The sequence below is a fragment of the Linepithema humile genome, chromosome 1 (genome assembly GCF_040581485.1).
Source record: "Linepithema humile isolate Giens D197 chromosome 1, Lhum_UNIL_v1.0, whole genome shotgun sequence".
Lineage (NCBI taxonomy): Eukaryota > Metazoa > Arthropoda > Insecta > Hymenoptera > Formicidae > Linepithema > Linepithema humile.
Window position 1 is genome coordinate 32,358,969 of NC_090128.1, and position 12,907 is coordinate 32,371,875.

Below are 12,907 nucleotides of genomic sequence, written 5' to 3' on the forward strand. Positions count from 1 at the left end.
ATGACTTTTCAAACTTGATATATTAAAGAATGTTTCGGGATTATAACATGGGTCGAGTTTGAATCCACTTTTAATAGATTTAATGTAAGATAAATTAAATTTTGATAGATTAAACGCAAGATGAAGATAAGATCTCATATATATACACATAGTTTCATAATAGAAAACCTAAGACCTAAAAATAGTCTTTGATATTGTAGATCTACAGTTACATGCATTATACTTTTTTTACAAAATGTCACCCTTTGTAATTTTTTTCTATACTTTACTTTTTTTTTTTTAAAGAATTGAATTAAACTTTTACAAAAAAAATATTTTAATCCTGACTTTAAAATGAAACATTTTTAGACAAGACTTAATATTTTATCGAAAATTTGATACTATTTTATTAATATTAATCAGGAAAGAAATTCATTAGAAATTCTTTATTTTAACAACAGTGTGACGCATTGGAAATTTTTATCACATATTTGTGATAAAAAAAACTTATTGATTGCATATTAATAAATAATAACAAGAAATGATTGATTTTTCTCGATAAACTGTCACCTGCACTTATCAATTGAACTTCGTAAAGATGGATTAACTGATTTAGATAAACCGGTTTGATTCACATTTTTTCGTAATCTTTATATAATAAAAATATTGTTCAATGTTATATTAAAAAAAATATATAAAATATAATATCTTAATCTATTTATATTTTTTAATCATTAAAATAAATAATATAGAATTATTCATGTTGAAAAAATTTTTTACTTCTAGATAGATTTCTTTAATGAATAATAAAGAATAAGTTTGTTTAATTTTGAAAGTTGGAAAATTTTGCATATCTACTTCTTAGATAATTTACATGTGTATACTATTATTAATATATCAAGAATATTAGATATTCTAAAAGTTAATATTTAATACTCTTTCAAAAAATTACTTTAACGCATCGTTAGTTTTCACTCACTTCAATAATCGTTTCTATTAAAATTAATAATTAAATATTTTTCAACAATTTTGGAGTTCTAAATACTTTACTATAAAATTAAGATAGTATAAAAAATATCAAAATTTTGATTTTGTTACCAAATGCGTAACCAAATTATCAAATACGTGGAGCATTAGTTATGATTTTCTGGAACATCATATTTTACCGAGTGTTCTTATCATCATACAATAATTATTCGACTCGTGCAATTATCGGTAATCATCTGTACATGATCTGTATTCTTATATAATTATAAGCATAACTTTAAACATGTGTATGTATATTCAAATCACGCATTCGTATGTGTATGCATATTCAAATCACATCTTTGCGTATCCATATTATCTGCATAATCTTATCAGAAATTGAACAAAGAAGGGTTAATTTCGTGTGTATATAAGCCGGCGTAAGGATATGCAAAGCATACTTCTCTGAATCGCAAGTAAAGGTATTGTCACAGCAATCTTCCAAAAGTGAGTATCGACAAGCACGTAAATTAAAAATTTAGATACAAATTTTAATTCTAAAATATACATAGCAAGAATTTTGTAATAATATAAAAATTTTACCTCTTGGCTATTTTAATAATAAATAAAATTATTTTTTTATAATAATTACAGGTGCAAAATAATTAAGCAGAATATTTATGAGCCGCATGATTATAAAACACGAAATAATTTTAGAAAATTTGAGTGGAAAAGTGACGTAATTTTATACAACAGCTTATTAAAAAGCAACGTTTAAATTAATATTTATAATTCTTTTGCAAGTCATAATTATTTTATTAATTTAGTCATTTAACTTTCTTTCAAATATTTTGAAGTAAATTAGAATTATATAGCTTTGTATAAAAAATGTATTTTTGTTCAATCGACATGTTTTTATTTATTTACATATATTGCTAATATCAAATAAATTTTCAAAATCTATCTTATTAATTACTCGGTTGATCATTGAAATAACAATTTATTTGTATTTCAAATAAATCAATATATCGCAATAGAATTTAATCAGACGTATATGATAAAATTGAATAATATTTGCTATTTGCATGAAAAATTTTACATAAATCAGATTAGTAAATGTTTAACTAATATTTATTAATATAAACATCATAAATGTTATATTAAAAATCTGCTTTCATTAAAACATAAAAGTACTATTTACATATTTAACACTAGAAAGTGAAAACGTAATATGGTTGAAAAAATCAGTTTGCGATATGTAGCTAGTTCCATTTGCGATTTTGTAGCCAGTTCACTAGCTTATCAGAATCATATCGCAATCTGTGTGCTATAATATAATAATGCAAAGTATAAGTGCAATGTACATTCAAATGCGTCAATAATCTAACAATAAGCAAAATTTACTTTCGCAGATGAAATTCGCATTGGCACTGTTGGCCCTCGTGGCAACAACCACCGCATACAGATTCCCTAACGTCGGCAGAGGCGAGCTTGCAAAGGAGCTCCAGGACTTTTTGGATATTATGCCTCAAGATGAAATAGCTGCAATAACTGTACAATACTATAATGAAGATGCAGAGTTTAAGGCTATGATCGAGTACTTCAAGAGTGAAGAGTTCAAACAGCTAGTAAAAGAAGTCGAAAATTTGCCCGAGGTGAAAGATTTGATGGAATATATCTATAACGCCGGTCTTGACATTTACCAGATGGTGGACAAATTAAACAGCTGGCTCGGAATCCTACCTTTCACCCGCAACTTCGCCGGGAAACAGATTACCGGTGGAATTCGTGGATATGTCGATGACATCTTAGCCATCCTACCTAATGATAAGATCGACGCGCTTTACGAAGAAAAAATGCAAAACTCTCCGGTATTCATCAATTTCATAAAGCAACTGCAGTCCGAAAATTTCCAAAAAATCATAAATCAGGTTTACTGTAACACGGCATTCCTGGATCTCCTGAAACACGCTAAGAATGCCGGCATTGATCTCATACTCGTCAAGAACTTGATAGAGCGTCTCCTCGGCGTCTTTATTCCCTCTCCTGACGAGTGTTTGTTCTAAGATGGACGTCAACGCGCTACATTGAAAAGTAAATATTTCTTTCTTTTCTTAGTATTAAATATATAAATAGCAATTTTTTAAAAAACACAATCTTGTAAATATTGTATTATAGACCACTCGGCTATGTAATACTTATGATACAATAAATAAGAAGCTTAAACATTATTATATTTCTTTCTTCATGTAAATATCTTTTCCCTTTGTCCCGTATTTTATCAAAGTAAGTTTGAATATTTAAATACTAATTAATATTTGATCATCCATAGATTTTGCAAAATTATAAGATTTGTTAACAAAGTTGTTAACAAATCTTATAATTAGGAAATATAGTAATAAAACATATTTTCTTTCTCTCTTATCTAAACCTTTCTGTAGTAAATACACTGTCAGTAAATTCGCTGAAAGTTATTCTGTTGTAACGTCAAGAAGCAGAAAGCTACTTTTACGAAAGTACATGTGAAAGAAAAGTAATTGAAAAGAAAAGTTATCGAGTTGTGGAAAATCTACTATGTTACAGTTTAAAAGACGGAAAATAAAACAGTAAATGTATGGTTTTCCTAAATAAATAAATAATAATTTTTGTGTCAGAATAAAATACATTTAATAAAACTAACAAAATATGTAAGTATAAAAAGCGAACAGTTATCAAGAATAATTTCATGACCGGTCAGTTGCATTGTTCGTAGATGACTCCGGCTCTGTTCTCGTCGTCCGTCTCTGTATTGCCTTTTGCATGAAAACCACTCATGCCCGGACGCTTCAACGAGTCTCGCGTTTGCATGTATGATAAACGTTCTATTTATTTCTTCGATCAAAATATACCTCTCGCTAATATCTATCTTATATTACAATATTTCTACAGATAAGAATTAAGACAAGAGGTAAATAAGAGATATTTATAAAAAGTGCTTGATTTTTACATTTAATTCATATTTAATTCTTCATTATTTTATTTACATCACAGAAAAAGAAACAAATAAAATTATTAGTTTATTATAAAATAAAATATATAGATTATCAAAAAATAATTATTGAACGCAAAGATTCTTCCCAATAAACACTTATTGGTATAAATATAGTATAATATACATATCAACAGTTTAGAATTGGTATAGGTATAAATGATAAACGATTCTTATACCGTATAATAGTATACGTTTAAAAATTCGTAATATAAACATTTCTTAAACGTTTTCAATTAGTATAGATGTAAGTCATAAACGGTTCTTATACTGCTCAATAATATACGTTAAAAAATTGTAATAAATATACGATTTTAAAACATTTTTTATTAGTATAAGTATATAATAACGATTCTTTTAACATATAATACTATACGTTAAAAAGCGTAATTATTATATATTTTTTTAACATTTCAAATTAATCTAGCTCTACAAATAATAAATATATTTCTTACATTGTATAATAGAATACATAAAAAAATTGCAATAAATATATTTTCTTTAAACGGTTTTAATACTTAATAATTTAATATAATAGATTAAGTATAATAATAAACGATTTTTATACGCGCAATACTAATTGTTAAAAAATTCCCTTTATCCCGTTCATTTATTACAATTTTTACTGTATATATATATAGTAAATATATATATATATAGTAAAAAAAGCAGTTATAATAAAAAACGAGCGAAGACGCGGGAACACGGTTCCGCGTGAATCACGTTCCTATGCGCTTGCGCTGAGTGACTTTTGTTTATGGGTGTGTTTCTTTCTAGCTTTCAATAGTGTCGCATTTGTTTTATCATCACGGCAACTTAACTCTCAGTTATACCAGCCGTAATTCGCTCTTGTCTAGTTTATGTGGTCCGTTGAAATAACAATTAAGTCTGCCCAAACTAGTATCAATTGCAATAAATGTAAGTACCCAATAAAGTAATTATTTTATATAAATATACACAATAGAAATGCTATAAATTATAAATCAAGGATCTCTAACCTAGAAATGATACGCGCGTTTCATATATGTTTTATATACGTTTAGGAAATGTTTAAAAATGAACATGTGCCATGAACATGTGCATTGTGGACAGTTGTGTTTTAATAATTATATATTCGCGACTTCGCTTTTTGTCTACGAAGGTTGGAGAACTTTGCTATAAAATATATATTACAATATATATTAAATGCATATTAACTTTTCTTGTATAATCACATATATATTTTATATTAAAAATTATAAAGTATATATATATATATATATATATATATATATATATTTATTTATTTCTTCTTTTCATTACAGCGTACAAGACTAGTGTCAATCGGTGGTGAAAATCAACGTTGTTGTGTGATGAGCATGTTACGATTTCTATTAACGAACAAATTAGCAACGCACTTTAATTGGGCTGGACGGAAAAAGATTGCTTTTAAAGGAAAAAGACTTATGAGCGTTATTTACGGTATATATATAACTATTATTAATTTTCTCAACAAAAGTTTCTTATCCAATTAAATAAAAAATATGTAAATATATTTATCATTTTCTTAGCAAGTGCCAAACTAGCCTTCAATGAGATAAGTGGGCCATATACGGGAGATAAGATTATTGAAAGCGCTGTAAAGGACTGGTTGAAGTTAGCAAATAATCGGTTAAGTTATTCTATTACTAAGAAAAATATTTAATTATTTTCATGATCTCTTATGTATTTTTCATATTTTATTTAATAGAAAATTAATCATCATTTTTTAATCTATTTAATAAGAAAACCAACCTACTTTTTATAATTCATATTAAAACTGTATGTGAATTTCTTATTTTTATAGTATTCTTATAATAAATCTTCTTATAACAAATTATATACTTTATTAATGTAATTTTTAAATTTTATTAGCCTACACATACACGCACGCGCGAATGTGTGTGTGTGTAAAATGTTAACCTTACGTTTATAAATACGTTTATAAATACATATATAAAATGGGATTAGTTAGGGACATGTCCATCAATTATACACGTTTAATTTATACGTTTCTTATACTGTATAGCATGTTTATATAAATACGTTTATAAATACGTTAAAAATACGTTTCATAAATATGTTTATAAATCCATTTATATATACGTAGATAAAATGGGATGGATTGCGGACATGTCCACTGATTATATAGATTTATTTCATACGTTTCTTACACCGTATAGTACGTATAGTTCTATGGATTATTATACGTATCTTATATCAATTCGTGTTTATTGGGTTATGTTTCATTATTACATCAACGTGCAACGGCAAAAATATCAAATTGCAATTGGTCATCAAATTACAAAAAATATCCATACATAAAAATTACATACAAATATGTAATAATTTTACATTACATAAATATAAAAATATAAATCCGATTCTAATATGAGAATTTAAAATCAAATATTCTACTAATAAATTTTGTCACTTTTTGAAGTTCCAATCCATGTTCTCCGATTCTCGTGATGAACTTCTTACAAGTCTTATTGGCATACAGAACGGTGATTTTTCTGCAAGTTCGAGGACTTTAACTCCACGATAAAATCAGCGAAGACTTTGGAATTCTGCAGCTTCTTCTTGTAGAAAGCATCAATTTTATTCAACGGTAGTATAAAGATCTCTATATCGCTTTTCTTCGCCGATTTTTTGTACACCAACTTTAGATTAAAAAATGCTGTCTATTGTAGATAGCACAAAATTTTAGTTGATTTATATCAATGACCGATTATATAAAAACTGAATATAATTGATAACATTTAATTCTTCTCTGGATACATTACGATTTGATATTCTTTAGACCTTCGACGTTGTGCAAGATATGGAATTCGAGTGTAAGGCTGTACAAAAAAGTGTTCTATAAATTTCCGTCTGTTTTGACACTACTGCAACAAATATTTCTTTCGGAATAAGATTCCAAAGTGCTGAAGCTCATCCCCCATTGCGCGCTCAGCGTGAGAAAGATCTGGATCGTTCGGTGTAATGACACCGAGAACAATATACTGGACATCCGACACAATTTGCGTGTTCACTCCGCTGCTCTTGAGGCCATTCAGAAGGGTCTCGTAAGCCTTAATGTCGTAAAGTTTGTTAACCAGTTGCTGGAAGTTTTTAGACTGGAGCTGACTGATCAAGCCGGTGAAAGCTGAAGAGGTTTTCAGTTTCCGAACGTAGATGCGAATGATAGCTTCGTAATTAAATAATGCTTTGATGTCTTCAAAAAGTCCAGAAATTCCACCAGTCCTCAGGATACCGGAAGCCGAACGTGAAGGTGGTTCGAGTTCCTTGATTCCGAGATATCTGTTAAGTTCATTTATTACTTCGTAAATTTCGATACCTTCCTTTTGCAAATAGTTCAACAAATTGATAAATTCGGGAATGGCCTCGACACCCTCTAGCAATTCTTGAAGTATAGTCGAAGTTAAAAGATAGTTGACAGCTTCTTGTACTTCAGGATCGTTTTCCATGTAATCTAGCACAACTTCTTGAATTTGTGATGCAGGAATTAAATCGAAAAGGTCTTGGATGTCCTCATGAAGAGGACCTTTACCGAAATCTGGAAACTGATGAGCTTTGCCTAGACCGATAATGGCCAAGACGGCAAACAACGCCAATATAAATTTCATCTGTACACATAACATACTCTTATATAAAAAACGATTATTAAATATTGTAATATATTTTTTAATGTATATAATATTATATATAAAAAAATATATCGGTTTTACAATTTATTTGTAATTTAACATAAATGACAAAAGAGTAACATAATGATTATTTTAACTAAGATATTCTCTGTTATTATGAAAAATATTATTTAATTAATTTAATCACATTTTTATTAGGAAACAATTTGTTCTAGATTAATCATAAAAACTATAATTGAAATCACGAGCAACAGTTTTGTATAAATTATTTAATAAAATTAATTTTCAAAAAAATCTACTTTCTCTTTTACTTACTGTGATAGCTGAAAGCACTGACATCAGTACGTAATTGTGCGTATACCGAGAACTTATATACCGAGAACATCACGATTTTTAAAAAAACCACTTTAAAAAATTAGATAAGATTGTGATCAAATACTGTTGTTGAAAAAATGTAATGTTAAGTTGATAAGATAAACATAACAACCATATCAAAATGAAATATCGTAATTGTTTGTCTCTTCTATTTATATGTATTTTTTTACTTAAAATATTGTATATCGCTAAATTTAATTTCTATAAAACTTTTATCATTTAATCTAGTGTTACATGTACTTAAGCAAGTTTTATTGTATACTTTTAATATAAAAAGTAATTTAAAATAGTAAAATTTATAGTAAAAATATTCTTGTTATTTAGTATAAGCGACAAATTACTGCATTTTATTATCAAAATTTTTCACGTTATTATTTTTATAAATAGCTATTTGACATTTTGTAATTTTATATCCTTTCTAATAACAAAAAATATGATATTGTTGCAAATAAATTAAATTATTTTTGTAAATTAAAATAATATTTTTGATAATAGAATTTACATTTTTGTATTTTTTAAAATAATTGTTGCATAACTAACAATTATATAAATAAATAAAGAATATTATTTTAAAAATAAATTGTAATTAATGATTTAAAAATACAGATTAATAGATAACATAATTATCAGACTTTCAAAATCGAACAAATCTACGAGATAAGACAACTAGTTAAAAGTAATTTGTAATTAAAGAAAAATTGGTCAAGATTCTAGAACTTACTAGTACCTTTCTTTCTAACATTCTTTTTATAGATTTTCACAGTTATGTTTAGAATTTCTTATTAAGTTTGGCTTTTCGTTAAGCTTTAAAAGTAATTAATTTAAAATTTTTTTAAATAATTAATTAATTAAGAAAGTAAAATATATAAAACTTGCTATTGTGCATATAAAAAAGCTATATAAGAAACAAAAAATTTATTAAAAATAAAATTTAAAAGTAATGCATAAAAATGCATTACTTTAAAGACAAGATGCATATAGATAAAGTAAATAATGAATTTACATGTCTTCTCTATGCCTAGAAATTTGAAGATATTTGACAAAATAAATGAATAAATGAATAAATGACAATACAACTTATTATCAAAACCTTATTATTTTACTTATCATATTGATAAATCATTATTTGATGATGTAGAATTCTACCTGTACATGTTGAATAATAAGAAATGATATTAACATTTTATCTGTTATACTTATTGTTAGAAATTATTCAAATCAAAATTTACCATATGTTACTATAAATTCATCAGTAATAATAAATCAGATTTGCACAAATTACGTCACTATATTTATAACACATTGATAATATTATAATTGAAATAAATATGTGTCACATTAATAAGATAATCGTAAAGATTGAATTGATTGAATAAATGATTCTTAACTTTTTCGTAAATCAATATCTCTCAATCTATAATTGTGATCTTATCAAATTATCTATCTCTTCATATAGCGTGATGCTACTAGTATATAAATCAGCTGAAATGTTTTATAGACCTCAATGCACATTCAGCCATCACGGTGAGTAAAAAAAGTTTCTTTGTATGCTTTTATAAGTTTGCTTAAAAATTATTTTTATTGTCTCTTAAAGTCTATTAAAAAAATAAGCAAAGAATAAACAATATATAGGCAATATACAATATAATTTAATTCAGTTAAGTATGATTATTATCTTTTTCATTCAGGTTACAATATATTTGTAAATATTCTGTACAAATCAATGGCAAATAGAGGAAAAATCGAAAAATAAAGAATAAAAAAATATATTTTACAAAATAATACTTTTTTGATATATCATATTTATATTTATCTAATTTATACTAATTTGGCACATGTAAATATGTTATATTTACAGATGAAACTTGTATTTGCGCTAGTCACCGTCCTGGCCATCTTTGGCCTGGGCCAAGCCCACCAATTTCCCGATTTCGGCAAAGGTCCCCTTCACGAAGATATCCAAGACTTTTTGGATTTGATCCCCGTAACAGAAATTGCCGAAGTCATTGTGGATTACATAGAACACGATCATGAAGTAAAAGCTATTGCTGACTATCTCCGAAAAGATCCATCTTTAATCAGAAATCTGTGGATAGAATTCCAGTCTGTTCCTGAACTTTTGAATCTTCTCAATTATATGCAGAAGGAGGGTGTCAAAATCTACGAAGTGATAAACGAGGTTAACAGAGCTCTTAATATAAAGGAACTCGTACCACCTGCTGATACGTACTCTATTACCACGAAGAGGACTGGTGGACTCGCCGGATTTTTCAAAGACATCAAGGCTCTGTTCAATTATGACGACTTCATTTCCACGTACGTGAACAAGATGCGTCACTCAAAAGCCTTCGTCAATTTCATCAACGAACTCAAATCCGACAACTTCCAGCGATTTGTTAATAAATTTTACTACAAAAAGTCCGTCCAATTGGTTCTGGCGGGCCTCAAAAGGAGCGGAGTGAACACGCGAGTTGTAGCGAATATCATGTATCTCGTTCTCGGCATCACTGTACCGGACAGGCCTCCTAAAACGGTACAAGAAGAGCTGATGGACTTTCTGGCGCTAGTTCCGGTGCAGCAATTCCTTGATATAATACTGCAATATATAAACGAAGACGAACAAGTTAAAAACGCTTACATATACATGTTCACACCCGAGTTTCATACTTTAATACGCTCTATCGAAGCGCTTAAAGAACATCAAGCGTTAGTAGTATTTGTGCAAAAAGCTGGTGTCAACGTCATCGAAGCTATTCAGCAGTTCCACAGGTCCATCGGTATGGAGGAGTATGTGCCTCCTAAAATAGAAAGCCTCCTGACACACAAAGCTGGACTGCAAAAAATCGGCGATGGAATGAAGGGAATGCTCGAGGATTTGTATGCTGTATTACCTTTGGACAAAATCGACGCTCTTTACAAGGAAAAGATGATGAACTCCGAGGTCTTCGCTGAGTTCATTGCAAAAATGTCTTCCCCGGAGATGCAGGAAATCGTCACAAATTTGTACAACCATCCAACTTACAAAGATGCCCTCATGAAGACCAGAGAAAAGGGATTGGAACTCGAGGGATTGACAAAACTTGCCTCTAGAATATTTGGTATTAAATTCCCTGATATGATGCTCGCATCATTCTGAACATTTATGACTTGCAACCTAAACACTATTACACGCTGATGTAATAACGAAATATAAGAGTTTTCAAATTCAATAATTACTTCTTTATAATTAACAATAAATTCATTGGCTCATAAATGAATTACTTATATCATTTGCTTCTCACTACATGAATAATGAAATAAATGAGTGCTAAAAAAAACAATCATTTTCCATCGTGTTCTACCGATCTACCTACATATATTAGCTTTAAGATTTCTATATTGTACCATAAAATATAAAAAAACAATATTTTACCGACATATTTTCTGAATATAGAAAAAGCATATTTGCTTTGAAATTCTTGAAAAATTTATATTTACTAAATTTAAAAAATAGAATAAAACAATATGTACTTGTTATTATAATTGCAAGTATACTAAACGACACATAAATCGATTTCACTTCTATTTTAATTTTATTAATAAGATTACATTTATAAGAACGCGATAGCACTAGTACTATAAATTTTGAAATAGGAAGTGCAAAAGCGGGCGATATATGCAGAATTCATTGCTTCCTTTTTTTTATTCAGAATCGCCAATTCGTGTCATTTGCCTAATATGAACGAATAATTCATCACCGGGTTTCAGCGGATAAGTGTGATATCTGTTCTGAGGACTAGAAGAATCAATTCTACAATCGCGATATTTTAAGAGGATGTAATATAAGTATCTGTTTAAATATACATAATCCATTTTGAGGCTAAAATGTTATATCTTATCGATTACGTGAAATCCATATTTGTGATAACGATATTTTTTAGCGATTATTATCAAAACGGTAATAGATAGTAGGTGCATAAGCATCAATTTCCGAACCAAGTTTTGTTTGTAAAAATATGATTACACGCGATAATAATTATAGATCGTTTATCGTGCTATAACCAATCGAACGGTTTTTATCACAAATACGACAAAGATGTTACGCCTTTTTCCAACAGTAAGATCGTTCGAGGAGTTGTAAAAACAGCGGCAAGCACTTTTACGGAAGACCTCGAGCGAGTTTACCAAGTTCATGGATGATAGAAATTAATTCCTCTCAAGATGTCAGAAACTGCATGAACGCGGCGATGTCGCGCTAGTGTGAGTTGCGTGCTGAAGTCAGGATGGCAGCAGCCAGGGAGAAGACCGGGGACAAAGGAAGGTGCTGGTTCGAAGTATAGGATTCAGAAGGGCGCGAGGGCAAGCGGCTCGCGGTGTCTGCAGCAAACAATTCCAATTAACTTGCTGGAATTGGAATAGGACTTGTACTCGTCGGCCCGGCCGACTCTCGGCTCCTGAATGCCATAGCGTCGAGAACGACGAGGACATGAGCATTCCTTCGCCCATCTGTCGCGCTTTCTCATTTTTTTTTTTTTTTTATCAAATATTGCCGTTATACTATACGCCTAAAAATCACATGTCCGACTTAGCTCAGGCAAAATCCCAAACCGGAGAAATTATGATGCTCGCAAAAATCGACTGGAAAAAATAAACCATTTTTTTACGTACGTTCTAACTTAATAATACTTTCAATTGCCATTTACGCAATGATTATAATTAATCGCAGTCTATAAAATTGATTATATTAATTACCATAATTTTTTTTTTTTTACTTTTAGCGGTACACGCAAATAAAAGTTACACATTTCTATGCCAACTTGTTAAAAATCATTAGAGACATCATCGTAAATATTCTGCGATAAAACACATTAATTTCAAATCTTCTATTAATTACAAAGAAATGTTCAAAAAT

General features: G+C 28.8%; 3 protein-coding genes and 2 long non-coding RNA genes across 5 annotated transcripts in view; 3 read left to right on the forward strand and 2 right to left on the reverse strand.

Moving 5' to 3' along the window:
• LOC136999427 (uncharacterized) overlaps positions 1–12,907 on the reverse strand; it is a 220,981-nt gene that overhangs the window by 90,554 nt on the left and 117,520 nt on the right. The gene's annotated exons all lie outside the window — the stretch shown is intronic.
• On the forward strand, positions 1,618–3,924 carry LOC137000435 (protein G12-like). Its single transcript, XM_067357112.1, has one exon. It carries the CDS (start codon positions 2,358–2,360, stop codon positions 3,009–3,011), a length of 654 nt encoding a protein of 217 aa, XP_067213213.1. The 5' UTR covers positions 1,618–2,357; the 3' UTR covers positions 3,012–3,924.
• On the forward strand, positions 4,733–6,007 carry LOC105678061 (uncharacterized). The gene is made up of 3 exons (XR_001101658.2): positions 4,733–4,891; positions 5,278–5,434; positions 5,524–6,007. It is a non-coding gene; the product is annotated as an uncharacterized lncRNA (long non-coding RNA).
• Positions 6,128–8,014, reverse strand: LOC105678058 (protein G12). Its single transcript, XM_012377057.2, has 2 exons — positions 7,957–8,014; positions 6,128–7,620 (listed from the first exon to the last, which is right to left on the reverse strand). Exons 1-2 carry the CDS (start codon positions 7,978–7,980, stop codon positions 6,877–6,879), a joined length of 768 nt encoding a protein of 255 aa, XP_012232480.1. The 5' UTR covers positions 7,981–8,014; the 3' UTR covers positions 6,128–6,876.
• Positions 9,460–11,336, forward strand: LOC105678036 (uncharacterized). Its single transcript, XM_012377009.2, has 2 exons — positions 9,460–9,540; positions 9,875–11,336. Exon 2 carries the CDS (start codon positions 9,875–9,877, stop codon positions 11,150–11,152), a length of 1,278 nt encoding a protein of 425 aa, XP_012232432.2. The 5' UTR covers positions 9,460–9,540; the 3' UTR covers positions 11,153–11,336.

What these genes read in the sequence shown, in the direction of transcription:
- LOC137000435 (XM_067357112.1), top strand. Translation starts at nt 2,358, where the DNA reads ATGAAATTCGCATTGGCACTGTTGGCCCTCGTGGCAACAACCACCGCA.
- LOC105678058 (XM_012377057.2), bottom strand. Translation starts at nt 7,980, where the DNA reads ATGTCAGTGCTTTCAGCTATCACA. An exon ending in CAGTGCTTTCAGCTATCACA is followed by an intron (nt 7,621 to 7,956) that starts GTAAGTAAAAGA and finishes TTATGTGTACAG; the next exon opens with ATGAAATTTATATTGGCGTT.
- LOC105678036 (XM_012377009.2), top strand. Translation starts at nt 9,875, where the DNA reads ATGAAACTTGTATTTGCGCTAGTCACCGTCCTGGCCATCTTTGGCCTG.